Genomic DNA, 27,853 nt, shown 5'->3' with positions numbered 1-27,853 from the left:
TTATGTGTTATAAATCATGTTTTTGTTCAGTTATTGGTTATTTCCATTTCCCTTTGTCCATTAGATTTTTATTTCTGTCTCACCCTCTCCTCATGTCCTCCCCTCCTCCCTCCTCCTCCCTCCTCCCCCCTCCTCCAGTTTAAACTCCCCACCTCAGCTCCTCCCACCACCAAACCTATTAAAGTCATCACAACATCCACTACCACAACGGCCGCCCCAACCACCGCCGCCATGACAACAACAACACAAACAACCACCGTTACTACGCCCACGACAACTGCCGCCCCTGTTACTGTAGCAACCACTCAGGAGCCGACCACCACTCCCGCACCCACAACCCCACCTACGACTACTACAACCACCACCACCACCACCACCACCCCTGAGCCGACGACCCCACCCACCACCCTGCCAACTCAGCCGGCCACCACCCTGCCCTCCACTACACCTGCACCTACCACACCTCCCCCTCCAGAGGTTACCACGGCGATGGAAGAAGAGACTGAAGCAAGGGAGCATATCGTTACACTAAGTTACACCGAAGGCGACGCGGTGACACCCACCGTCCTCATGGGTGCCGTAGATCCTGTAACAGCAGCTGAAGGCTTAAGCGAAGATCTGGATCCTGTGATGCCTTTGATTATCCCGCCTCAAGATCCTGACTCCCCCGACCTGGACGTCATGACTGAATCGCCCACCAGCGACGCCCAGGAAGCCGAGGGAGCTTTTAGCCTGGCAGAGCCTCCCACTCCGACCTCATCCGGCTTTCCCCTTCCACTGCCCTTCCCGATGGGCGAACCCGACGACCCTGAGCCCTCCCTCTACCTGGATCTGACCCTCGCTCCCACTCCAGGACCGACACAGGACTCTCAGACTAAAAGCCCAGAAGCCCCCTCGGATGAGCTCCTAATGCCAGAAAAAGAAGACCCAGATATCCACGCCGAGCCGGAAAACGACACGACCTCGTTTTCGGCCGCTGCTGTGTTGTCAGGTGACGGTGAGGTCGACCACGCCCCCCCATCCTACCTACAACTGATGGATTCTGACTCAGAGCTGGACTACCAGTACGATCCAGCTGACGCCTTCCTCCCGGTGAGTCCAGCCGCCTCCCTCCTCCTCCTCCTTCTTCTTCTTCTTCTGGACTCTGTGCTCCTGCTGCAGGAACAAAGCTCGAACAGGCTTCCCTGTGTGCCCTTGTTTCCTTACTCTTCCTCTGCTGTCACACACCTGTGATCTTTTTGTTGTTTTTGCTTTTCCCCTTTTTTTTTAGACTGATCCCTAGAGAAACAACCGCTCCACTGTGAGCAGTTGTTTCTCTATAAATGTTCTCATATTTCCTGTTTTTTTTCTCTCTCTCTCTCATTTGCAGCTCAGTATCACTTTGAAAGTTTTTGTTTTTGAGAATACAATTGTTCACCCTTCTTTGACCTCCGAGTCAAGAGCCTACCAGAGATTCATAGTGTATGAAAATAATGCAGATAAATGGAGATTTTAAAAACATACATGCATAATATAAGACCAAAACCGAGCTTTGTGTCTGTGTGACATGTTAGTTTCAAACATATATCGTTTCTACATTACTCATCAATGTTTGAAATCAGGGCTTTAGATAATGTCTGCATAATTTACATTCTTATGTCCAAAAATCAAAACCTGGAGCCTACATTACCCACAATGCAACTCAAAAGGAGAGGATGTGTTGAGGTTGTTTTTTTTTATTTTTTGTATATGTGTGTGTATTGGGTAACAGGGGGATGAGGGCTCTTATGTCAGCTGGGGCTCCTCAGCTTGTCCCTGCGTGGAGAAGGTCCAGGGTTCATCACTGCTGCCTGTCAAAGTGGAGAGAAAGATCACGCTACTGGCACGCAACCTGCACCTCTACCAGGTACACACACACACACACACACACACACACACACACACACACACACACACACACACACACACACACACACACACACACACACACACACACTCACACACACACATTATCTCTCTTTATTTGCCTGCTTTGCGATCCCTTTGCTAAACATCAGTCTTTGTGTGTGCAGGACTCAGATCTGGACTACGAGTGTGTGCTGGTCATCGAGGGGCAGACTGTGGTGGTGGACGCCTACGTGGAGATGGACGACACAAATCCATCGAACTATGACATCACCTGTCAACTACACCAGGTCTGAAACTGTGCAGGATGTTTGACATGACGGAAAATACTGGAAAAATGTTTTAAAATATTACAATAATAAAATAAAGTAATAAACAATATGTTGTTTTTTTTTGGTCCAGTACACATACTCTGCTCCAGTAGAGGAGTACAATGCCATGGTGTATGTGAAGAGGAGGGACACCTTCCATGTGGACAGCTCTCCTGATCTCTACGGTGAGGATCAAATCTTCTTTTTTAACATTTATATGAGACTGTGTCAGATTGTTTTGTTCTCTTTCTGCTTCCCTCCTCTCATCAAACCTTGAGAGCAAATAAAAGCGGAACTATCTTAAACTATCTTGACCATAGCACTCAATGTCGACACCGTTAAACCCGGTCTGATGCTCTCCTGCGTCTGCTCTGTCCTCAGTGACTCTGTATAACTGCTCTGTGGGACGCTCCGACTGCAGCCGCTGCCACACAGCCGACCAGAAGTACGGCTGTGTTTGGTGCAGCGGTGCTCACGCCAGCTGCCTGTACTCAGACTCCTGCAGTGAACCGGTGCAGCAGACGTGCCCCGCTCCAGTCATCCACTCTGTGAGTTCTGACTTTTGACCTTTTTCGTTTATCTTCAAATCAGAGCTCTCTCTTTGCCTTCCGAGTCTAAACTGAGATCTGTGATATTGAAGTGCAATCTTTTAATTTTTTGGCTAAAGTTTTTCCCGTCTTCCCTCAGATCGAGCCTCTCTCTGGCCTGCTGGACGGCGGCACCCCGCTGACCATCTCCGGCTCCAACCTCGGCCAGAAGGCTGAAGACATCCTCCAATCTGTGTTAGTCGCTGGGGTTCCCTGCACCGTCATCCCTCGCCTTTATGAGGTCTCCTCCAGGTACAGAAACACAGCTGCAGGGTGCAGCCGGCTGGGGAGATGTTTGGTGTTTTTATTTTCCTGTTTTAAAGTTTAAAGTTATTTCAGATACATTTTTGGGAAGAATTCTTTAATGGATTAAAATGAAGCCTTGCAAAATCTCATTCACATGTGCTCATATGTTTCAAACACTTCCAGGGTGCATGCATTAAATCCGAGAGTGATGTCTGTCTTTCAGGATTGTGTGCAGGACCGAAGCGAGTGGAGGAGAAAAGATTGGCCATGTGTCTGTTAAAGTGAGCGGAGGAGAGTTTGGCATTTCCAGCCAGACATTCAGTTACCAGGTACAGCAGAAAAGATTAGATCATTATAAGAAGTTACAATGTCGTTTTACTGTCTCTGAATTCTGTTGTTTCAGTAGTGAGCAGCTTAAGAATATTATAACCAACAATCACAGTTTGAAGTACAAACACATCTGGAGTATGACAAGTGGGGAATCCTATAATTATTTAAATTCTGAAAGTAATCATTTAACTGCTTAGACTTCAAAATGTCTGAAGAAAAATACAAAAAAAATGTCTTTACTCGCGCCGTGTTCACTGATGCACAACAGCAGATCAGCGCCCGATCAGCTGCTCCCGACTGGTCGCATGAATTTCTGACATGTTTGATATTTTAGTCGTACGACTGCTCAAAATCTCAGAGTGTTTGCAGAGCCACGAGCCGATTCCCTAATCCAGGACTTTTTTTTTTTTTTTCTAATTTCCCCTGCACAAACTGACAGACAGCATGTGAAATCACCATGGCAACAGCAGGCATGCCTGTTTAATCTGTTTCCCCCCTCTCCATTCATGAAAGAAAACGTTGGCAGAAATATCTGCAGACGTCCAGCTGACAGGGAATATTTGTTTTGATGTAGCTTCTAGTAATCTTGTGATGATGGGGGGACGCAGATCGCATCCTCGAGAGCGTTTATTGCGGGGGTGTGTGTGTGTGTGTGTGTGTGTGTGTGGAGGTTATTTGAGCCGTGCATATGAGACAACCAAAATTGAACCTCCAAGTTGGCAAACCTGTCTATTCACAAAGTAGATATTCGATTTAGAAAGGGGGAACACATTAAAGGAAACACTGAATGCTTGACTCAGTGATGGGATTTTCAGGTTCTGTTCATCTTTGGGGGCAATTTGAGGGCATGACCTGGGTCAACTGTCCCCTTGGCGGGAGGGGTCAGTCCAGATCCATGTTGTATAATATGATCGTTAAGCACAGCTGTTTATTAATCTGGTTCATCAGCCGTCTCTCTGTTTATTTTTGGTGTTGTTCTTTACGTTCTTTCTTCTTCTATGCTCTCCTTCCTCTTAGGACCCGTTTGTGATGGGTGTGTCTCCTGAGCGAGGGCCCAAAGCTGGAGGAACGACCTTGACGATCACTGGCCGACACCTTCTGACAGGACGTCCCTCTGACCTCAGCATCACTGTGGGAGGGGTCTCCTGTAACATGTAAGGCTACATCCACAATTAAACGATTTTCAGAGTTTTCAAATGAAAAGTATCTCTGGCACCGTGGAACCAATTTGGAACTCCTTCCATACTTTCATGCTGACATGTATATAAAAAAATAATTTTACATATACTGAGCATGCATGTGTTGGTGTAAGTCAGCACTCAGAAAAAAGACAGAACAGCATAAATCAGTGTTGGCCTGATGAGAAAACATTAAAAGCTCAATTTCACTGCTCAGTGACAACAAGATGAGTCGTGCTTGAAATTAGTCAATCATGTAATTTAAGGCTGATATTTCTTTTTTTTTTAAAGACGAGGGTCAAATGATTTGGGCCTTAGGAATCAGGGAGGATGTATCCTGATTAGACCGACTGACTACCCTGTCTGAAAGTGTCTTTGTGTCAGGAACTCTTTGTTTCTGCCAGGATACAATAATTCACATCCCTACGTTTTCAAACTCAAACAGGGCCAGAACTGTTTCCCAAACCATCAATAAAGGAGTTTCAACAAAGAAAAGTGTGGATGTTTATGGAGGGAGGAGCAAACATATCGAAAGTTGTACTTTTTTTTTTTTTTTAAAGATTTATTTTGTGCCTTTAATGTAGAGATAGGACAGTGGAGTAGAGTCAGAAATCAGGGAGAGAGAGAGAGAAGGGAATGACATGCAGGAAAGGAGCCACAGGTGGGATTCGAACCTGGGTCACCCACTTGGAGGAGCAAAGCCTCCATACATGGGGCTCGCACACTAACCCACTGCGCCACCAGTGCCCCTAAAGTTATACATTTTTTAACCAGAAACGTGTCAGTTTGGATGGAGCCGAATGGCCCGATAACGCACTTTGCACGGCCGCTCCAAAAATGCCTGAGCGCGTTCTGGGGGGGAAAAACAACTGGGAGTGCCTGTTGGTGTGCATACAGGCGACCAAATTAAACAAGTGGCAAATATGGCTGGAGCAAACGTAGAGCACTCGCTGTTGCTTTTCTCCTAGACAAGAAATTGAAAGGAAAGGAAACAGTAAGTCTGGGAAGTAGTTAAACACGCCTTCTCCTTGTTTTGAATGGCTGCTTCGGTCAAAAGTGACACTGATGAGAAACTCTGTGTCTTGAGCTGAAAAGTTTACATTTGTTTAACTTTAATGCGCGCCCCAAAACTGTTTGGAAAAAAAAGTGTTTTACAGAGAAGTGATCGGGCCTTAAGACTGATTTATTTAGAGTAGAAGCTGCTCTAATTGCTGTTTCTGTCTTAGTCACTATTAACCTTCATATACTGTATGTTCCTGCTGACTGTCTGACCCTTGGCCTCTTTGTACCTGATGTGGGGGGGGGGAGAGAGAGAGAACGGACACTTTGGACCTTGGGTCAGTGAAATGTCACATTGTTTATGAATCTGTTCCTCCTCCTCCTCCTCCTCAGTGTGTCGGAGGTGCAGAGGTCCAGTGTTCAGTGCGTGACAGGCAGCAGTAATAAGACCGGAGATCACCGGGTCACCCTGCATTACCACAGCAGCCAACGCCACCTCAACACCCCCGCCTACCGCTACACCAACAACCCCAACATCACCCACGCCATGCCTGCAAAGAGCTTCCTGGAGTGAGTATGACCTTCATCTCCCCTCCCCTCTCCTGTTGTTTTGGGGAAAAAAAAGTGTGTGAAGTGAAAAGTGCTGAGAAATTCACAAGTTGTGTTTGTGGGTGTAGTGGTGGGCGGCAGATCTATGTGTCAGGCCACAACCTGGATGTGGTGCAGGAGCCGAGGATGGTGGTGACGGTCTCCCCGTTAGAGTCTCTCCAGAATAAAGGCAGGAAGCGACGGAGGAGGAAGAGGAGGAGTGGAGAGCAGCAGGAGGGAAGCAGAGGGAAGACTTTGGAAAGGCCAGTGAGGATGCTTCCTGACCATATCTGTCCTGGAGACCCGCTGTGCTCTGTCAAACAGGTGTGTGTGTGTGTGTGTGTGTGTGTGTGTGTGTGTGTGTGTGTGTGTGTGTGTGTGTGTGTGTGTGTGTGTGTGTGTGTGTGTGTGTGTGTGTGTGTGTGTGTGTGTGTGTGTGTGTGTGTGTGTGTGTGTGTGTGTGTGTGTGTGTGTGTGTGTGTGTGTGTGTGTGTGTGTGTGTGTGTGTGTGTGTGTGTGTGTGTGTGTGTGTGTGTGTGTGTGTGTGTGTGTGTGTGTGTGTGTGTGTGTGTGTGTGTGTGTGTGTGTCTCTGTGCGTGTGTGTCTCTGTGCGTGTGTGTGTGTGTCTCTGTGCGTGTGTGTGTGTGTCTCTGTGTGTGTGTGTGTCTCTGTGTGTGTGTGTCTCTGTGTGTGTGTGTCTCTGTGTGTGTGTGCGTGTCTCCCTTGACTTAACGTCTTTCCGTCTGCTCAGTTTGTGGAGCGCTGCGAGGTCAACTCCTCCACCCTCATCTTGTGTCGCTCCCCCGTGGTGGACTCGTCCGTCTGGGGTTCAAAGGTCACGGTGGAGTTTCTGCTGGACAACCTGCGCTTTGACTTCAGCGGCCTGAGCACCCAGACCTTCAGCTACGAACCCAACCCGGTCCTGAGGCCCCTGAACCAGCAGGACCCGGTGAAAGCCTACCGCTACAACCCCGGCAGCTTCATCCAGCTGGAGGTAAGAGGGACTCCATGTTGATGGTGTTTAAAGTTTCTCTAGCAGACTCTTGCAGGATCTGGAAACATAAACATATTTTCACTTCACCGCAGCATTTCAACATGCTTAACAGTATTATCAGTTGAACGTGGAACCACTACCTGAGGTGTGACTTCTGGCCTTTAACATTTAGCTCAACACAGCTGAGGCAGACGGGAATGTTAGAATAAAGAAGTAACCAAACATGACAAGTCGACATTTACATTTGGCACAATATTTTTAACTATTTAAGAAGATTCATTCTCTGGTGACCGTGAACGTTTTTCCTTTTTTTTTAAAAATCAATTTGAATGCTCCATCAAACATCCAAAGTGGGTTTTGGGGTATTTCACTCTTTGTTGTTGCAACAGATGTCAAGCTGAATGCCAAGATTAACAAAGTAGGACAAGCTGTCTGTTAAAATCAGAAAATCTTAAACCCAGCTGTGGAAAATCAGTTTGAATCCAGTGGGTTTTTCATTCCATCATGGCCTTTGGTGTTAGCATCACTGTTTGTCATTTTGGTACAGGAACAGACGAGTGTGTATTTCACAGCTGTTAAAACATTTGCCACAGTAAAAATGAAAGCTTGAACTGTTTTAGTCACATGAATATCCTTGACTAACGTTTAAAAAAAAATGTTTTTATTGAGCTTGAGAGGAACTAGAGGTTAAACTAGATGCTATCATGACTCCTATCTCCTTTTGCTGTCAGGGTGAAAACCTGGATCTGGCCATCACGAAGGACGAGGTGGTTGTGTTGGTCGGGGAAGGTGTGTGTGCTGTGAAGACTTTAACTAGAAACCACCTGTACTGCGAGCCTCCACCTCAGCAGCCTGCGCCGCTTCACAACGGCAAGAAGCGCGAGGGCTCCGACAGTCTGCCCGAGTTCACCGTGAGTCCTCAGCACGTTTACATGTAGAAATACAAGTAGTAGAATTCAACCCAGTGTGACACCTGGACAGCCTCTGACAGAAGGAGTAACAAGTGTTTGTGTCTGTGTGTTTCAGGTCCAAATGGGCAACCTGAACTTCTCCCTGGGAAAGGTTCAGTATGACAACCTGGGCCTGGCCACCTTTCCCCTCGAGGCTCAGATTGGAGTCGGCGTCGGGGCGTCGATTGTAGCTCTCATCGTCCTCATCATCGTTCTCATTTACAGGTCAGTGGCTGGACTCTGATTGTGTGTCTTGTCTACTGTTGAGTTCGACTCGTAAAGCCGAAATCATGTTCCCCCTTTTCTGATAACAAACAAACATCAGCCTTGAGAGTTTCTAACAACAACAATTAAAAAAAGCAATCTGCAACAGAAGCTAAAGTAGAAGTCACTACTTACTGTATTGAAATTAGTGCAACTTTATTATTTGGGTTAACATCTACCAAGCATCATGGGACCTGTAGTTCAAAAGCGTAGTCCGTAAGGCTGGGGGAGGAGCAGCTGTCTGAGTGCCGGGCTTTGAACAGCATTATCACACTGTGAGGTACGATCAAGACGCCGCACAGAGAGGGGATCAGTGTCGTCCCCCTTTGGGTGTTACCAAATCAGGTAGTGTTTCCATTTTCTGACCCAGCTTGACTCTGTGATTAACCCCGATCCTGAGTGGTGGTGGGGGGTTTGTTGGGTCAGATTACTTGAGTCAACCTTTTTCACAGGTTTTAGTGGATCCCACTAATCCAGTGTGAAACTGGTTTTACTTGTCCTCTGTGCTCTATCCCTGCCTGACCCCCCCCCCCCCCCCCCCCCCCCACCCCACGCTCCTGTCTTTGTCGTTCTCCCGTCAGGAGGAAGAGTAAACAGGCTCTGAGGGACTACAAGAAGGTCCAGATCCAACTGGAGAACCTGGAGACCAGCGTGAGGGACCGCTGCAAGAAAGAGTTCACAGGTAAGAAGAGTGACACGACAAAAAGAGAGGAGAGCAGGAAAGAGAGGGAGGAAAGTTTATTTTATTTCATGGAGGCTAACAGGATCCACTTTGTTTTTACACCGGCCTCATGAAATCATCCCATTACATCACTCGTCCTGAATGAAATGTTCCTCTCATCCCACATGTCTGCAGCAGAGGAGTTTAATTTTAGTCCAGTGTCAATATTTAAGCTGCTGCTGTTACCTCCCAACACGGTTTGAATTTAATACACTGTTAGAAAGTTAAAAAAACAAACAACCCCTGATCCACCCGCCTCCTTCTCCTTCAGACCTGATGACGGAGATGATGGACATGTCCAGCGACCTGGTGGGCACCGGCATCCCTTTCCTCGACTACAAGAAGTACGCCGAGCGCATCTTCTTCCCGGGCCACAGAGAGTCTCCTCTGAGGAGAGACCTGGACGTTCAGGAGTGTCGGCGGCAGACGGTGGAGCAGGGTCTGGTGCAGCTGTCCAACCTGCTCAACAGTAAACTCTTCCTCACCAAGGTACTTATCCTCACCATCGTCATTCACCATCGTCATTCACCAGCCTGTGTTTGTAAATTATAGTAAATTAAACCCTTTTGGAACGGCCCAAGTCGATCGCTTCAGCCGGCAGCTCTGACGCGGCTTTGATGGCTGCACAGTTATCTTTCAGGGGAAACGCCCACAACAAACACGTTTAGTTGGTGCACTTTGACCGAGCTCGTTGGCCAGCGGGGGATTATGTTGCAGCCGTTACAGCTGCGTTTTGACTGATGGCTCAGGAAATAAGTTGGACTTTTTCCAGGACGGTTTAAACCTACTAGTCATTTACACACAACAACAACAACAACAACGGGGCTCTGTTTTCAAATCACAGATTGATTAATTGCCCCTTTTCTTCTCAGTTCATTCACACTCTGGAGAGCCAGCGGACCTTCTCCCCCAGAGACCGGGCGTACGTGGCCTCTCTGCTGACCGTGTCCCTGCACGGCAAGCTGGAGTATTTCACCGACATCCTCAAAACTCTCCTCAACGACCTGGTCGAGCAGTACGTGGCCAAGAATCCCAAACTGATGCTGCGACGGTGAGAAGGAGGATTAAGAGTGTGATCGCAAAGGTACAAAGTATTTGAATTTAAGATTGAGGTTGAACTTGTGTTCTTCTCTGCAGGACGGAGACGGTGGTGGAGAAGCTGCTGACCAACTGGATGTCCATCTGCCTCTATGCTTTCCTCAGGGTCAGTCAACACTTACCACATGATTGCATGATTAGCTTCTATAAAAAAAACAGGTGTCAATCAAGCTTTAAGGCTTTATATGCAATTTTTTTGATCCAGCAGATGTCGCCCTTGAGCACCAGCATGAAACCAAAACAACTGGCGCTGCATTGTTGTGTTAGCATGCTAATGCTAGCGATCTTTATTATGCTGGTATCTTCACACTGCATGTAAATTTACCTGAAATGAGCGTGATCTAGAAACACAGTTAAGCAGTGAGTACAGTATGTTATTCTTCTTTTCTCTAGTCCCTCAATTAAACAACTTTTATACACGAGGGGAGGAGTCAGCCGGCCGTCCAGGCGATGTAAACAAACTGAAGATAGGACTCGGAAAACTCTGAAAACATCACAGACAGTGGGACTCGGGTGTTACACCCATTGTAGACAGTCATGACTCACAGAGTTATTTTCAGAGGAGATACTTGATTTATATTATATTTAAGTGTGAAAAATCACATTTAAAGCCTTTAAGGAAATAGTTAAAGGACATCTTGTGAAAATGTGACGTCCAACTTTCTTGGTAAAGTTTGACGAAAGCACAGCCCCTCAGCCTGTGAGTCGCTGACTCAACGCAGGTTAAATGACGTCCTTGTTGTTACGTCCATGTTATGTGAACGCTTCATTCTCTCCTGCAGAGTGAGTTAGGCTTTAACTAATTAACTTTGGCATGTCTGCGGTTGTTCTTTTTGTTTGTGCAGGACTCTGCGGGGGAGTCTCTCTACATGCTGTTCAGGGCAATAAAGCACCAGGTAGATAAAGGCCCGGTGGACGCTGTGACGGGGAAGGCCAAGTACACCCTTAATGACAACCGCCTGCTGCGAGAGGACGTGGAGTACAAGACCCTGGTGAGGAGAAGTCTGACCTTTGCATCTAATTAAGGAATCTTAACACATCCCCCTTGACTCCTTTTAATACACTTTTTTTTCTCCTCCTCCTGCAGACTCTGAACGTCTTGGTTCAGGGCGGAGGAGTGAACGAGAGCCAGCCGCTGCCCTCTAAAGTTTTAGACTGTGACACCATCACCCAGGTGAAAGAGAAGCTGCTGGATCAGGTGTACAAGAGCACCTCGTTCTCCCACAGACCCCACGCTGACACACTGGACCTGGGTGAGGATCTATAAACATCACATCAAAAGCTTTTTAAGAGTTACATCTTCTCCAGAACGGCTACACTCTGGTGTTTAAGTGTTTTATTTGTGGTCCAGTGGCGCCCCCTACTGTAACACAGAAATAAATGCAGGACGGTTCATGTTCTGGTCGGTGTTTCACCAAAGTTATCTCACATTAAAATGATGTCATGTGCTGTAAATCTTTAATTAAAGAACCTCCACTAAGCAAAGCACTAGCTGGAGTAAAGGCACATGTTTCACTGTAATCTCAATCTGTTGTTATGGCAACATCACACACACACACACACATTATGAAAGAAGTAAAGGGTCATTAGGTCATCCTAATCCTACATTAGCAGCGTGTTATTTGAGCAGGCTTGACATGTCCACCATGGGGTCCAGGGCCTTCAGCCGCTCTGCCCCTCCCCCACCTCTGGAACTCCATCCCACCACAAATCCATAACATCGACTCTCTCTCCATTTTCAAATCTCATCTCAAAACACATCTTTTTAAACTGGCTTATTCAGTCTGATCATTCTCCACCCGGTCTCATAACTCCTCTACATCCTGTACATTTCTGTTTTTAATGTTAATTTGATCGTTGTGTTGTTACTTTGTTGTTTTTATCTCTGCTCTGTAAGGTGACCTTGAGAGTTTTGAAAGGCGCCTTTAAATAAAATGTATTATTATTATTATTATTATTATTATTATTATTATGTCGATCTCTAATGAATCATCTCTGTCTCTTGTTCAGAGTGGAGGTCGGGTGTTGCCGGTCATCTCATCCTGTCAGACGAGGACTTGACGTCCGTCGTTCAGGGCAACTGGAAACGCCTCAACACGTTACAGCACTACAAGGTACAGTTTCTCTTTATGTTTTTTTACTCACTAAGGAGGGTTTGTGGTGAGATAGTGCTCACTGTATGTTTTGGTTTTCTTCATCAGGTCCCAGACGGTGCGACAGTAGCGCTGGTCCCTCGTCACACTAAACACATTCACCATGACAACCACGACTACGTGGCAGGAGAGAGTGAGTCAGCAGTATTATTGTCACCGGTACAGAAGGGCATCACCGCAGGGAGGTAGCTATGACTAAATAAAGCTTTTGTAATGGTTTCCCCCCCCCGCAGAGACTCCGATGCTGGAGGATGCGGATGAAGGCGGAGTCAGGCTGTGGCATCTGGTGAAAGCCAGCGAGGAGCCCGAGCTGCCCAAACACCGCAGAGGCAGCCTGAGGGAGAGAGAGAGGGCCAAGGCCATCCCCGAGATCTACCTGACCCGCCTGCTGTCCATGAAGGTATACACACACACACACACACACACACACACACACACACACACACACACACACACACACACACACACACACACACACAAGTGAGGTTCTAATACAGCTGCCATGCCAGTTCTTAATACTTATATTAAACCGGTAAGTTTATCATATTGGTTTACTAAAAATAATTGATGCACAACTTTTTCTTTAAATTACTAAGAAACTATTTTTGCAACCATAAAGATCAGGTTGATCAAGTTGATCTTCATACTTTAAGTGTTGCTGCAGCTTTTTGACCTCTTCAAGCCTTTCACTCTTCATGCACCTGGTTGAGTTGGTGAAGTTGTGTCAGAAAAAAAAAACTCTGCTTCTTCTGTGTCTGAATAAAGGCATAAAATAAAAAGCATGGCTTGTGAGGAAGATTTTTATTAAACTTCAGTATCACAAAACTATTTTGGGATACTTTATTGACTCTCAAGAGCACATCTGATTATTGGTTGATCTGTCACTTGCACAGATTTGACTGTTTAGCCGATGTTGGCAAATGTTAATGTCTTCACTCAGACTGCACTAAACGTAGTGGTGTGATGTTTGACATCTGTGTTAAAAACAAGTGCAGGATTCAATTTTATATTTTAACAAAATAGAACATTTTGTTAGGGCGTATACTTCTGTATTGCCTCGTACATATTTCTTCCATACCCGCTCTACTGTGATACATATTGTGTCCCAGATTCTAGCCAATTCACAGTCCTTTTTGGAGTATTCAGATCCTATACTGCAGTATGAATACTGAATGGTTTAGTTGATGTGGGCATACAGCAACAGGAGTCACTTATGTGTTAACTCATAAATGTCAGAGGAGATACCCGCACACCAACTGGACTGAGCTAAAAAAACCACAGGAACGTCTGACACACCCGAGTGTCACTTTTTTGATGCCCTGAGTAGGCGCAGTTTCACAGCACCCTGACGTATTCAACTTACGTAAACACATAAACTGCTGCACCCATGTGCTGCAGTTCCTGGAGTTGACACTTTGACACCCTCCTGATATCTTACAAGTTTCAGTAACAGACAGTAACACAAACTCTTCCTCCTCCTTCATGCTCTTCAGGGGACTCTGCAGAAGTTTGTGGACGATCTGTTCACTGTAATCCTCAGCACCAGTCGTCCTGTCCCGCTGGCTGTCAAATACTTCTTTGACCTGCTAGACGACCAGGCGGGACAGCACGGCATCTCGGACCCGGAGACGATACACATCTGGAAGACCAACAGGTAGAGCAGAGACACACACACACACACACACACACACAGACATGGATCGGTGTTGCCCCGTTAAATGAAGGACTGAAATTAGTTTTTCCAAATCATTTTAGAATAATAAGCCATGTTTTTTTTGTCTTGTATTTAATGTTGAAGACTTCTTAACGTCCTCTCTGTTTCTCCAGTCTGCCTCTGCGTTTCTGGATCAACATCGTGAAGAACCCTCAGTTCATCTTCGACGTCCAGGCGTCGGACCACGTGGACGCCGTGCTCACCGTCATCTCCCAGACCTTCATGGACTCCTGCACCATCGCTGAGCACAAGCTGGGACGGGTGAGAGCATATCAAGTTCAAAAGCTTTTGAATGATGTTCGAGTTGGCGGCAGCTGTGCAGCATTCACAGACGGAGTCGATGACACTGAGACACAAGCTGATGAACAGCCTCTCTTTGGTTCTCAATCACTTTGTTCTCTTTGCACAGGACTCTCCCATCAACAAGCTGCTGTATGCCAGAGACATCCCCCGGTACAAGCAGATGGTAGAAAGGTGGGCTTGGATTTCATTTCAAATGAAAACATGTTAACATCTTCTTGGGGATGCGGACTGTGAATTGAAGAATCTGATATTAGTTGTTTTAGAATGTAACAAAATGTAAAATCTGTAACTTCTACTTGTTAAAGCAGTTGTTAACCTCGCCCATGCATGTGAACCTGATGTCATTGGTGTGATTATTTCAGGTACTATGCAGACATCAGGCAGACCATCTCAGCCAGTGACCAGGAGATGAACTCCGCTCTGGCTGAACTTTCTCGGGTGAGTGTTTTCACTGCTCAGAGCCCCTCAGTGTGAGCGATGCAGCATGCAGACCTCTTGACATGAATACTTTGTGTTTCAGAATTATTCTGGAGAGTTGAACTACCTGGTGGCCCTTCACGAGCTCTACAAGTACATCAACAAATACTACGACCAGGTGTGTATATATCACTGAGTGATGGTTTGTGCACTGTCGACATGTATCACAATAGAGTCATATCATAATGCTTTTCTAAAAGTTGGAATGAGGTCATTGTATATTAAAATCACAACTTCTGCCTGACATTGTACAAACCTGCATTTAAAGCTGAGGAGCTGCATGTCAAACCAGCAGCTTTTGGATTCAGGTTTTTTTATTTATTTTTTAGTTATATTTTTAAGGGATATTTGCCTTTATTGGATAGGACAGCTAAAGACAGACAGGGAAATAGGGGAGGAGAGAGAGGGGGATGACATGCAGCAAAGGGCTGAGGCCGGAATTGAACCCCCAGGCGCTGCAACGTGGACTATAGCTTCAATTTATGGGGTGCGCGTTGTAACCATTAGTGTACCCGACACCCCTATTTTTTCATTTCAGAGGAGGAATTAGTCTTTAGTCAGATGATTATTTTGACTTCAGCACCCCCTGGTGGTGGTTCGGAAAATTGCAGCAAGGAGGCAGATGTTCAAGTACTCTTCTAACAGTCTTATTAGTAGTTATATATTATATTATATTATTATATTGACAGTTACATCATGCACCGACATGCTTTTCAACTGTACGAGAGAAGTCTTGATGGAAGACAGATGCCAATTCCTTTTTTTTTTTATCTCATTATCTTACCTGTCTCTACTACAATCAGTCCCAACAGTTGTGATAAAGATTGAATCTTATCCTCAAAGTACTTTGTATTAGTGAGTAAAGTTATCTAGTGACCAGTTTCAAGCTTCAGCAGAATCAGTTTGAAGACTTTTTAACAAGGGAGGAAGATGACAGGTAGTGAAAGACCCTGACTAATAACGTCTGCCCCACTCACCATTTAGGCACCAACTCAACTTGGTTATTTTGAGGAAAACATCAGATGGAGCTCGAACAACGAGTCAACATGGGCATAGATAACAATGTCCTGCACTATGGGGTGAAAGAGCCCAAGTACAAACCAATCACAGCTTCTTATGGCAGGTTGGGGTGGAAGTCTATTGGGTAGAAAACTCCCTTTAGGACAAACAAAAAACAACAAATCTTTAAAGATTAAATCACCTACTTCAGTCTGTTTAAAAGGTTAACCACAAGATATAATGTGTTTTTTTTAAACGTTGTCTTTCTGTTACGAGAATGATAAACCTAATATTTGTATGATATCCATCTTTTCCATCAGATCATCACAGCGCTGGAGGAAGACCCCACAGCCCAGAAAATGCAGCTTGGCTACAGACTGCAGCAGATCGCGGCCGCCGTGGAGAATAAAGTCACCGACTTGTGACAGAGGAAACACCCACCAGAGACGAGTACACAGAGCGGGACGGGAAGTGGGCGGAGGATGAGGAGACTTGCACCCCCTGCAGGCTGAACTGAAAACAGAAATGACAGCAGACAGACTAATGGGAGGATAGTACTCACCGTCCTCTGTGGAGGAAGAGTTGGAGTCAAAGCAGAGATTTTGAAGAGAACTTTCTTTTTTTTTAACACTGAGGATCAGAAGATTCAGTTTGGCATTGAAGTTCACACCCTGACATCTTCTATCCTTGCTTTTGGAGTTGGCTAAGGATGAACCAGTATCTTCAGTGTGGACACTGTGAGACCCTCGATAGAGGAAGAGCAGCACATGGACACAAAGAAAGGAGGGGTGTGATACCAGACGAGCCTGCTGTCCACATGTTCCCTTCATGAAGAGACTCATTAAGGAAAATTTTTATCTACTCACAACACGTGCTGGACGTCAAACTTTACGGTCTTACACAGCAGAAGAAACCCGCTGATCCACAGTCAGCTGATCGGATCTAAAGACTGAAGAATCAGAGATAGATGCCTCCCCCCCCCTTTTTTTTTTCTCCTAAAACTCTGGAGTGAATTTTATGAAGCGGTACCTCTTATGCCTTTTGTGCTTGTCACTGCTGTACGGTCCAAAGTGATTTCTCTGCGTGTGTGTGTGTGTGTGTGTGTGTGGTGATTTGTGTGTGTCACCATTTATCCGTGTTGCCCTGGTAATCAATCTACATCTGATGTTTTCAGTTTTTCTTGCTTCTAGTACAAAGTAGTGGTTATTATATTTTAAGATGTCAGCAGTATTCAGAAAACAATGAACTCAGATGGTTTCAACAGACAGATTTTTACACACGTCTCACCATTCAAATTTTTAAACTCCGATATCTCACTCTGATCATTTTGTTCTGACTTTTTTTAACTGATTTTTATTTATTTTTTTAAATCAAATTTCAAATATTGAGTTTAAAGTGAGAACCCTGATAATAAAGTCAGACGTCTGATGATAAGTAAAAGAAAGTCAACATGTGTCGGATAAAGGCGACATGTTGAGATTACATTCAGAATTTCAACAACAAAGTAAGATTTTTAAGAATAACGGGAAAATATGAAGTAAAAGAAGTATAAAAAATTTTTAAGTCCGCTATGTGACTCCAAAAAAATCTAAATTCTGACTCTTTTATTCCTTTTTAACCATTGTTTTTATTTGTTTTTCTTCTAAAATTAAAGAAATTATTCAGACTTTAAATGTTTTACTTAAATACTTTTTCTGTTACATATGACCCTTATCCTCCTCCATAGTTTTTTTTCTGGACACGGGCATGTGTTTAAGAGTGAAACCTGGGTCACATCCATTTCACTGAAGGCTGAACGCTGGGACTTGAACAAGTCAGTGCCGCTCTCTACCTCTGAATACTAAACTTACTTCTGTTGACCCAACACAACACTGCTGCGAACATTTCTAACTATTGGAGAAACAAATGACTGATCTGTCTTTCTGCACATAGACATCAGCTAGACGCACCTGCACACACACTCACACACATTTCAAACATGTCTAGTGTATCTTCTCCCTTTGTGTGAAACTAGAAATCACAATCTGCTCATCTATCGAGCATTTTAAGGTACTTAAACCAGACTGAGTGACTGTTTTTTTTTTTTTTTTTTATTGTTTCCTGCTTTTCTACTTATTCATGTGGATGTGGCTGTAGTGTACACGTCACTGGAAAGATGTTTGGGGGAAAAACTTCCATGAAGAAGTTCGTCTAAATGAAGTGCAAACCGCTGTGTTTTATAGTGCACGTCAGTGATACTCTTATTTTGTACATTTTTAACATTCCTTTTAGACCTTGAATCCTCTTCCACTCCCAAGCTTGAGGTGTCGGTACGTATTGAAACGTTTTGGTGTTGTCTTTTATTTGAACGCGAGGTGGCACTGCGTCATCCGCTGAAGGGTCTGTATGGTCCAGTTGTTACAGGTTGGCATTAATCATATTCCTGCTGTTTTCACACTGTTCTGCTTTCATTTGGAGCACAGAGGCCTATTAAACATGAGCTCATGTTTGCTTTTTTATTTGACAGGACAAAGACTGAGATGGTTTCAGGGTGATTATCAGGGCTGGGTATGATGGGATGTTTGTCGTCTATCCACTGACTTATACACAACCTCTGACATGTATGAGTACACAACAGTATCAGCAGCGAGTTAATCAAGTTTGCAGGATGTTTACACTTTTTTTTTTAAGGTGCAATAATCACACAATATCCATAAGAAACCCAGACTGAGATTCTGACCCATTTAAGTGCCAAATTTGGTTCCAGCTGTTGTATTCAGAGCTGTTGACACAGTTTAGTCTCCTCTAAATAAGTAATGAGGCTTCATACCCAGCCCTAGTAGAGAGTAACCCAACAGGATGTGAGTGAAAAGATTCACTCGGTCTCATTTCTCTGCCCCTCCTCCTCCTCCTTCTTGTGTGTGTGTGTGTGTTTGGCCTAAAGTGTGTCATTCCCAGGACCCGTGCTCAGCGTCACCTACAGGTTCATACATGCATCCTTCAACACAAGTTCAGTGTCGCTAAAGTCGGCGCTCTCTGAGGAACAAAACTATAACTGTTGTAAAAATTTGGCAATGTAGAGCAGGCTCTGCAAGGAGCAGTTTTAAGGATATTTTGTGTGTTAATATCATTGTACATACTGATTTGAAAATGTAACTGTAGTGATTTAACCGGTTTAATAAGAGAAGGGGCAACTTCTCACAGATGCTGATGTAATAAAGTATTCTTAAAATGTGCATACGTGTTTTCTTTCTCTTTTCAGATGCCACATTATTATTTTATCTGTTGAGGTTCCTGGATAAGGTTTGTGTATGAGAGCATTCAAACCATTACACCTTCAGAATCAGATCATTTTATAATCCCCTGGGGGAATTTTGTTTTTTACAGATGATCTTACAAACAATATAGCTGTAGAAATAAAGTCATATGAATCAAATAAGAGATAAAGCAAGAGGGTTGAAGAAGTACTACATGGGTACTACCAGATGCACGTTATAGAAGAGTAAGATATGAATAAAGAGAGTTAAAGAAAATAAGAAAAAAGTGCAGTATGAACGGTAGTTTTAGTATTGCACATTTACAGATTACTTACCGGTTAAGATTCAGTATATTGGACAGTTTAAATGAATAATGAATAATGGAGTTGTCAATCAGTAGGATACATGGTCTAACTGTTTGGGATAATTCATCAGACACTTCACACACATCGCACGAGTTCCAGATTTAAAATGGTTCAGTACACCTTTAACAAATGTTGAACTTGATACAAAGTCTGTCAATACTAGACCACTCAGATCCCTCAACGTTTGCAATAAATATAACTTTTTAAGATGTCAGAGTGTATGACTAATTCTGTCTGACTCCAAAAAAAATGCACAAACAAATAAACCAATCAGAGTGTTTCACATTATTTAAAATAGGCCACAGTAGAGTTTCACCCCCTTTTGTCGGGGGTATTATAATTATAATTACAGAGCATGATTTGTGATGAGATATTAAATTACTGATAGATTTAAAAATGTCATCTGAAAGATTTAAATTTACTCTGTAGTTATTCAAAATAGGAATGGATTAAAATATCATTAAAAGGAAATTAGTATTTTGATTTGAACTGTTAGGATGTGATTTTTCTCATGTTACAATCAGATCATTGTAGTTATTTGTAAAAAAAAAAAAAAAACATCACAGAAAAAAAAATCAACTAAGGAGACTTTATGCAGACTTTATGTTTTTTTTTATGTTCACTTAAGTCAAAAATATAGAATAGAATTACTTTATTGATCCCAAACTGGGAAATTGTGGCGTTACAGCAGCAGGTTGTCCAAACACACAATATGAGCAAAAAACACAATGTTAGCAAATTTAAACACAATATAATATTAAATACAAAGTAAGTAAGCACTAAAAATATCAAAACTAAGAATGAGAATATATACAACCAGGATTTAATTAAGCATTACAAGTCTTAAATATGAATATATTATATATTGATATGTATACATTCTTATAATAATAAAACATTTTTAAAGCTCCGCTCTTATGGTTATTTACTGTCATTGTTTTGTACAGCTTCTCCATCACATGGGGTGGACAGAGAAAATAACAATGTATTTTAATATTTTCAATAAAAGCCTAATGATTGATAAATCCAGTCGACAAAAAAAAAATACATATATTCAAACGATATGCCTGAAAAGGAGTAGGAAGAAGTATAAAACTTATTTAATAATAACATTAATATGTATTAAATTAAATCATTTACAGCTGTTTCATGGATATATATAATATAATCTTCCTTTAGGACTTTGAAGAGGCTACATTTGCTGCGTGCGCATCTCATCACAACATAATTTATATCACCAGAAAATCCGTAACACCCCAGTCGACAAGAGGCATCATCAAACACACAAGTCCAAGATGGAGTAACGCTGAAGACAGCAGTCCGGAGTCCCCCGCTGAATGTTGAAACACATTCAAACACACATTTCTTTAATTGTAGGTTAAAACTGAAGCCTTGTTGCCGTCCTCTTTCCTGCTGTCGAGCAAGCTGCGCAAAAACAGGTAACTATAGGCAACTAGCCCCGTTAGCTTCAGCGGCTAATGCCAACATTAGCCATCTTTGTGTCATTATCTTTAAAGAAGCCGAAACAGTCGTGTTGTATGTGAGTTAAGAAATCAGAACTGTTTAGCAGCATGGTTTAATATGTGATAAGCATCATGGCTGTAGTAAATTATAATATAAATGAGTATATAAGAGAGCGGGCTTCGCTAACGTTAGCTGCATTGTTGTCGATGCTACTGTGAATGGCGTGCAAACACAATATTTAAAGTCATCTTCTGTAAGTCATCACTTGTTCAGGTAAACCTGTCACTCCTGGAGGACGTGCAAGATATTTTAAGTCCTCTTCACATTCAACCCTTGAGTGTGTAAGAGGACGTTAAAATTCAGTTGAGTCAGTTAATAATACGGCCTTGTTTGGAAAGTAAGGACGATTTAACCCAATTCAAGTAGACTCAGTTTACCACCACACAACCAGTCTGTGCAGAAAACACAACAGGATGTGTGAATTCAAGGCCAAATGTCTGTTTTTAATCAGTTAGCTGTTGTGTTTTGCGCATAGGTTGCATTGCATTTGAATTAAATTAAATATGTCTGCATGTTCATGTAAGTGCTGATGGTATCAAGTCGGGCCTTGGTGGCATTGCCAGCTTTTTTTTTTTTTTTTGTTATTCCTGATGGTATTCTTTATGCATTGTGCACGGAGGGTGTTTACTTTGACTGTTTTTTCCTCCCTTTTTGCAGTGAAGGATGGAGCCATCAGAGCAGTCAGGTCCAGACTCTGCCTCCCAGGATGTTAACCCTGTGTTTCTGCAGCAGCTCCGAGAGCTGGACATCCCAGAGGAGGCAGCGAAACAGGTGTGAGCTTGTTTCAGCGTTTAGGCCACATTTATATAAACCATACATTATTATTATTATTATTATTATTATTATTATTATGACTTTAAAATGTTGTCTAAATATTATTTAAGACCATATCAGTTACAATACACCATATCTTTATACAAGGGTTTCCCAGTTATGCATGGTAGTTCTGATTGATTGATTGATTTTTCATAAGGATAGGATAATATAATTGAATTAAAAACGGAAATTCGGGCGTTGCAGCAGCACAGACAAAAAAAAAGCTCAAAATACACATTAAACAGAATAGATAAGATGAATAAAAATAAAAACAGGGGGTATATACAAGTACAAAATGAATGAAGTTCACTGGGGGGAGTTGAGAATTGAGACAGTATTTGCAGGGAATGACCAGATAAAGTGACTTGGTATGATAAATAGCAGAAAGTAATGTAAACAGCAGAGAAGAGAGGCAGTGTTGTACCACAGTCATGCAGTAATGTCTTTAATATAACCACACAGCTCCATTGTAGTAAACCTCTCATTATTCTGTCAGTGAGTCCCAGTGAAACTTGTCTTAAAATGTAAATACCCACATCACTGACCTTCAATGATTTAAATACTCTCTAACTTAAATACGACATTACTTGACAAATCCCAATTCCCCACTGTGGGAGTAAATCTAAGGTTTCATCACAACAATATATGCTACTTTATTTATTGTTTTACAGTCATACGGTGTGTGCTGGTGGGCCAAAGTCGCCACCGTACAATATCGATCTGAATAAATTCAGAGGCCCCTGAAGGTTACGGAAAACTATCATGTGCTCATATGAAGGTGTTCTTCACTTACTGTAGCATCGATGATGAATCAATCCATGTGTCAATCGTTGTAACCTCGTCATCACTGCAACTTGGAGAATATTACCTCATTAACCGTTTAAAGGGCAGACACGTATGAATATTTGGAGATGACCCTTTTTTTCCAATATACACTCTGTGTCTCCTAGAATACATCCACTGTTTAGGGTGTGATAAAACATTTACCCCCTTCTGATAAACATACCAACGTTTGAAACATTTTATAAACAATGAATTGACATATTTATTGACAGATGTTGTAAAAACAATTTAAAAACTCTTATCTCTGAATAAAAATCAACTTGTTACCAACAATATTCCTGTTGTTTTATTACCAACCCTATACAAACATTTAGCAAACATTTAAACTAGTGCACAATGCAAAGCCTCACTCTGCACTTGTCAGAAATGATGGGGTTCCGTCAAATCAAACATGGGTTCACTGGTTTAAATAATCAATAAAACACATTTAAAAGAGAGTAATTCTTTACCAATCATCTATAAAGCACATGTCTCTATGTGAGTAATTATCCTGGTTTTTTTACAACTATCTGGACCATGTATCCTCCAGGATTCATACATTTATCAAAGTGTTGAAAATCCAGTTCATCATTTATCAACAAGAACTTGTAGAAATAATCCTTAATAAAACTAAACTAAAACTAATCCTTAATAAAACTATTTTCAAAAACAAAATAACATTTAGATCCTAATCAGTGTCTTCATCAACGCACACCCCCCGTTGGATTTTGATAAAAGCGAATTATACCTTTTTGAATGTTGGCATGAAGTCACATGACACTCAATGCCCCTTCATCCTACAGCCGGTCAAATGTCTGTACCCCCCCCCCCCCCCAATACAGAACTCATTTCTTTAAAATAATCGAATGATTTTCAATAACACACTCTTAAATATGTAGAATATTGAGATGTTTTCTAGAAATAGCTTTTGCTCTGTATCTTCAGGATTCACCTGTTATTTACAACAGCGGCTAGACTCGTTGCTGCTGCTTTCGACCCCCGATTATTTAAATTTAAAGTTATGATTGATATGATATTGTGCAAAGATGTAGTTGATATGAATGTGTTACTCAATGTTTGTCAAAATGAAAGATAGTCACTGCTCAGATCACTGACCTCTGTCTTTGTTCCTCACCTCTCCAGGCACTACTGCACACTCGGAACGTGTCTGCCGAGGAAGCGGCCATGTACTACTACAACAAGCTGGAGAATGAGGTGCCCATAAGCTAGCCTTAGTCCCTACAGGTACACCTTGGTACATTAGACCTTGTGGAGTTTGTCCAAAGCCAAATCTCAGTGTTCCCCTTTGTGTGCTCTGACCCTCAGGAGGAGGGAGATGATGACCTCATGTTCAAAATGGTGTTTGTGGTGAACATGGACCTCGCCATGGGTGTTGGAAAGGCAAGTCCAGCCGTGCCAAAGAAGACTGAGGGAAATGTTCAGTGTCGATACACAAAGACAGTGTTTCCCTACATTGAACAATGTCTTAGTCATTGTGTTCTGCTACTGACAACTCTTTCTTTAATCAGGCCTCCTTTTAAGCTCTTAAGCGCTATATTTAAAACCTACTATCTCTGGTCACAGACAAAGCTGCTCTGTGTTCTTTTATTTAACAAAGCCTTTATGTATTTGTATTTGTCTGGAAAGTACTTTATGATCATGTCAGCACTGAAAACCTTTAAAAATATGTCTCAGGACCGAGTTTGCATTCCAGTACACCAAGTTGTTAATTATGAGGCAGTTCCTTTGTCTTTTTTAGCATGTGACTTTATTTGAAGTCTGTTAGAAACAACACATAGATGCCAGTTGCAGGATGCTTTTAATGTGAAGGTGTGAACTGCTTGTGCAGGTGGCAGCCCAGGTCGGCCATGCTGCTGTGGGTTTGTACCAGGCTCTACAGGAGAAGAACAGCTGGAGGGAGATGGCCTGGAAGTGGGACCACAGCGGGTAAGGCTTGTACAGTTTCTTGTGCGTCCTACACATCAAATGTTATGGTGCTGATTATTATGTAACCCCATCACAAAGGACTTGTACACACTGGGGATTTCTTGCGATTTGTAAAAAATGTCAAGGTCAGGGATGTTATTCCTCTGTAAGCGTGCCATCTCCATTATTTAAGTTCCATTGAAACTACCTGCTATGTCTTACCAAACACAAGGCTCAAGTCTAAGTTGGATGCGACTCTGCCTCTTGTTTAGTCGAGTAATACATTTTTGGCAGCTCCATTGTTTTCTTTGTGTGAGCATAGAGAAGTAGCTAAAATCATCAAAAGGGAAATGTAACAACTTTTCAGCATGATCAACTGTTATTACCTCATAGCCCATTACAGTTTCCTTTAGATAAGAACGTTGCACTAAGCTGTGACATTATGTTTGGGGGGGAAATATCTGTAAATTTGAGGAAAATAATGACTTTGCTTATCCGTCCAAATGTGACGCCCATAACACGGACACGGGGGGGGGTCCATTTCTACATCACATGAGGTGTCCTGCTAATACTTATCCCTTGTGAATGAGGCTTCAGTGACCATTCATTTAATAATTACAGCAAAGCATTAGAGCTGCAAGGCATGACCTTTGAGAACGATTAACAGTAGCAATCTTAAAGGCTTTAACTGTGCTGCTCGTACACAGTTCTGCAGTTCAAATCGCTTTTACATTTAATTAAGATATGTGTCCATGAACATTGCATATTTCTCTTTAGGAGGATCAAGCATAAATCCAAAATGTTAATCCAATACAGTCAGATTCCTGTAGTGTGTACACATATAATGTACCTTCATTTTCGTTCAGAATGTTTTCTTAATCACTTTCCCCCCCGAACTCTTTAGAATTAAAGAAGTGTAATCTTTAAAGTGGGTCAGGACAGCTGCCCCACTTTGCATTCTTTTTTCAGTCGTAGGTCGACCTCATGTATTTGACCTGGCATAGCTACAGGCTTTCTGCACTTGATTATTTGCTCTGTTTAATTTCTACAGACCTTTTACAAAAGATTTTTTTTGTTTTTGTGACATCTTGGGCCTGCTTAAATACATTTTTGGTATTTGTTCTGGATGCTGATACAGATCCAAGAAAGTGGTGGTCCAGGGCACCAATGTGGCTCATCTACTAGAGCTGCAGGCCTTGGCCATGAGCCTCAGCCTGCCCACTTATCTGGTCCAGGATGCAGGGCTGACCCAGGTAAGAAAACTTGACCATTTTGAAAACTATCTTGTGTTAAAGTTTTATCAAATATTATCCGTGCTTGGTGTGATGATGTATGAGATATCAGCAATAGAACAAGCTCTCGTATCTCCTGCAGGTGGAGTCTGGGTCCCGCACTGTCCTGGCCATCATGGGCGAGGAGGACATGGTGAACAATGTCACTGGGAGCCTCAAGCTGCTCTGAGGGGGCTGAAATCCACATTGGGGAAGGCATGACCCTGCAGTGCCACCGTGCAACCAGCAGAGGGCAACATTTCCCAGCGGCACAGAGAGTCTCGGCATGCAAGAGTGTTACAACCTTAAAAAAGAACTGAAGAAGATGAAGAAGGGGAATGTCCCAACACCAGAAAACAAACACTCTCAGCCATTTGTTTCCCTTTCATTCTTTGTCTGAGCGGCTTCGTCTGCGGTTGAGAGCAGGAGGGGGGCGAGACATCGGTTCTTCACAGGAGAACGAGATGAGGGCAGTCTCTTTGCTGGTGACCTTTTTCTGTTTTTTTTATTTTTTATCCAGGTCACATACCTAGAAGAGTCTTAATAGTATCTTAATCTGTTTCCAACCCCATCTTGTCTTTTGTCCAGTTTCAGTTATGGCAAGTCAAGTGAAGTATTTTTGGTGAATGAAAAATATTGTTAACATAGTTATTTAACGGGCGGTGTACTGTAGCCTAATACATCTTGTAATTACAACTATACCCATTACACATTTAGAGTTCTCCTGTACAATCCACTACTCTCAAGTGACGAGTAACTTATTAACTGATATGTGAACACTCATTTCTGACATTTAAATGATAGTGTGTGTGTGTATGTATGCAACTTCACCCAAAGATTCCTATCCTGTAGTCTTAATAATGTTACCTATTACTGATAAATGGCTATATTTTGAATACATATTCCTGTTAGGGCCATACACTGTATAATCTGTGGTGTGCCATCCTAAACAGTACACACAAATACTGGACTTTGTTGTGTTGTATCTTTTTTTTTTTTTCCTTTTGCAACGGGGTAAAAAATCTTGAGCTACAATATTAGACACTATTGATAGAATCTGATGATGGGCAAGCCAACATGTCATGTAGTTTATAGGTCCTGACTTAAAGGACGCTGGCTGCCTGTTGTGGAACGTTTACATAAATGAAAAGGATCAATTAGCAGCTTGAAACACGCAGAAGGTGGATGACAATTGTTACAGACTTGATGATAGTCTTGCACACTTATAATCTTGATACACAAAGAATGATGTGTGAGCTGTTGTGTGTCAATGTTTTCACTAACAAGTATTTGTGGGCATGAGGCGCTGCCACTCCCTGGATTCTTGGCTATGTTAATGTTGAAGATTTATTTGTAACAGAAATGTTTAAAAAAAAAAAAGGCAGTGTCATGCATGCAAAATGAAATACACTATATTGGAACAAAACATTGGGAATCCCAAAGTCAATTTTAACCCACACTTCCACACTTTGATACCTCTTGTGTTATACAATAAAAAAAAAACGTGTGAGTGCTTCAGACTGTGCAGACAATTAAAATGCCTCTGGATTAAAAGCAAAAACAAAACAAGTAGACTGGATCTTTGTACTCGTCATATAGTGGAACATACAGAGTGTGTATGAGAAGAGATCTGCAGCAGGAGCTGTGGCAGTGAAAGCAGTGTGGGGGAGGGTTGAACAGCCATGTTGCAGTGAACTGCTCTTCGGACTGGCCGTATGACATTGCTGTTTCGCCGCAGTAACAATGGCACTATTGTTAAATGTGCTCAGTGCCTAACATGGCAGTCTGGCTGCCACAATCTCCTAAAAAAGCCCTTCAACTATTAACCACATGACGTTTTCTCGGAAATAACTGGTGATAGTGTAACAAGAAAAAAAAACAGGAAACACTCCATGAGTTGCCTCAAAAACGAACATCGGGTTCTTATTTTAAGGAAACGGTGACACGTTACTATTTTTAGAATTTAAATCAAATGAAATATAAGTTTATTGGTTTCATGATGCGTTTTTGTGTTTCCGATGGGTACTTGTGTTGACATATTTGGAAGATATGGTAAAGTATTTACTTTGATGTAATAGTGCCTCATAGTTCCAGTAA

At 42.7% G+C, this 27,853-nt stretch overlaps 2 protein-coding genes across 4 annotated transcripts in view; both read left to right on the top strand.

The window, feature by feature from the left end:
• plxnb1b (plexin b1b) overlaps nt 1–19,011 on the top strand; it is a 109,533-nt gene extending 90,522 nt beyond the window's left edge. For 2 of the 3 annotated variants that reach the window (XM_065955370.1, XM_065955369.1), the window contains 28 exons: nt 139–1,092; nt 1,751–1,885; nt 2,052–2,174; nt 2,287–2,380; nt 2,577–2,743; nt 2,883–3,034; nt 3,252–3,357; nt 4,376–4,512; nt 5,929–6,105; nt 6,213–6,447; nt 6,875–7,117; nt 7,849–8,028; nt 8,144–8,292; nt 8,913–9,013; nt 9,324–9,541; nt 9,925–10,103; nt 10,190–10,256; nt 10,996–11,142; nt 11,238–11,403; nt 12,161–12,264; nt 12,352–12,436; nt 12,537–12,703; nt 13,797–13,957; nt 14,131–14,278; nt 14,427–14,491; nt 14,683–14,758; nt 14,841–14,915; nt 16,117–19,011. In XM_065955370.1, the coding sequence (XP_065811442.1) occupies nt 139–1,092; nt 1,751–1,885; nt 2,052–2,174; nt 2,287–2,380; nt 2,577–2,743; nt 2,883–3,034; nt 3,252–3,357; nt 4,376–4,512; nt 5,929–6,105; nt 6,213–6,447; nt 6,875–7,117; nt 7,849–8,028; nt 8,144–8,292; nt 8,913–9,013; nt 9,324–9,541; nt 9,925–10,103; nt 10,190–10,256; nt 10,996–11,142; nt 11,238–11,403; nt 12,161–12,264; nt 12,352–12,436; nt 12,537–12,703; nt 13,797–13,957; nt 14,131–14,278; nt 14,427–14,491; nt 14,683–14,758; nt 14,841–14,915; nt 16,117–16,221 (4,716 nt within the window). In that variant the 3' untranslated portion in view covers nt 16,222–19,011. The remainder of the gene's footprint in view (nt 1–138; nt 1,093–1,750; nt 1,886–2,051; nt 2,175–2,286; nt 2,381–2,576; nt 2,744–2,882; nt 3,035–3,251; nt 3,358–4,375; nt 4,513–5,928; nt 6,106–6,212; nt 6,448–6,874; nt 7,118–7,848; nt 8,029–8,143; nt 8,293–8,912; nt 9,014–9,323; nt 9,542–9,924; nt 10,104–10,189; nt 10,257–10,995; nt 11,143–11,237; nt 11,404–12,160; nt 12,265–12,351; nt 12,437–12,536; nt 12,704–13,796; nt 13,958–14,130; nt 14,279–14,426; nt 14,492–14,682; nt 14,759–14,840; nt 14,916–16,116) is intronic. The other variant, XM_065955371.1, reaches the window with a different exon arrangement.
• Nucleotides 19,012–20,635: 1,624 nt separating this feature from the next.
• On the top strand, nt 20,636–27,325 carry si:dkey-19e4.5 (UBA_like_SF and PTH2 domain-containing protein). Its single transcript, XM_020639577.3, has 7 exons — nt 20,636–20,836; nt 21,579–21,692; nt 23,703–23,774; nt 23,886–23,960; nt 24,409–24,506; nt 25,624–25,738; nt 25,860–27,325. The coding sequence occupies exons 2-7, from the start codon at nt 21,585–21,587 to the stop codon at nt 25,944–25,946; spliced, it is 555 nt and encodes a 184-aa protein (XP_020495233.1). The 5' UTR covers nt 20,636–20,836; nt 21,579–21,584; the 3' UTR covers nt 25,947–27,325.
• Nucleotides 27,326–27,853: the final 528 nt, after the last annotated feature.

The sequence above is a fragment of the Labrus bergylta genome, chromosome 5 (assembly GCF_963930695.1).
Source record: "Labrus bergylta chromosome 5, fLabBer1.1, whole genome shotgun sequence".
Classification (NCBI taxonomy): domain Eukaryota; kingdom Metazoa; phylum Chordata; class Actinopteri; order Labriformes; family Labridae; genus Labrus; species Labrus bergylta.
This window is presented reverse-complemented; position numbering and strand designations above follow the sequence as displayed.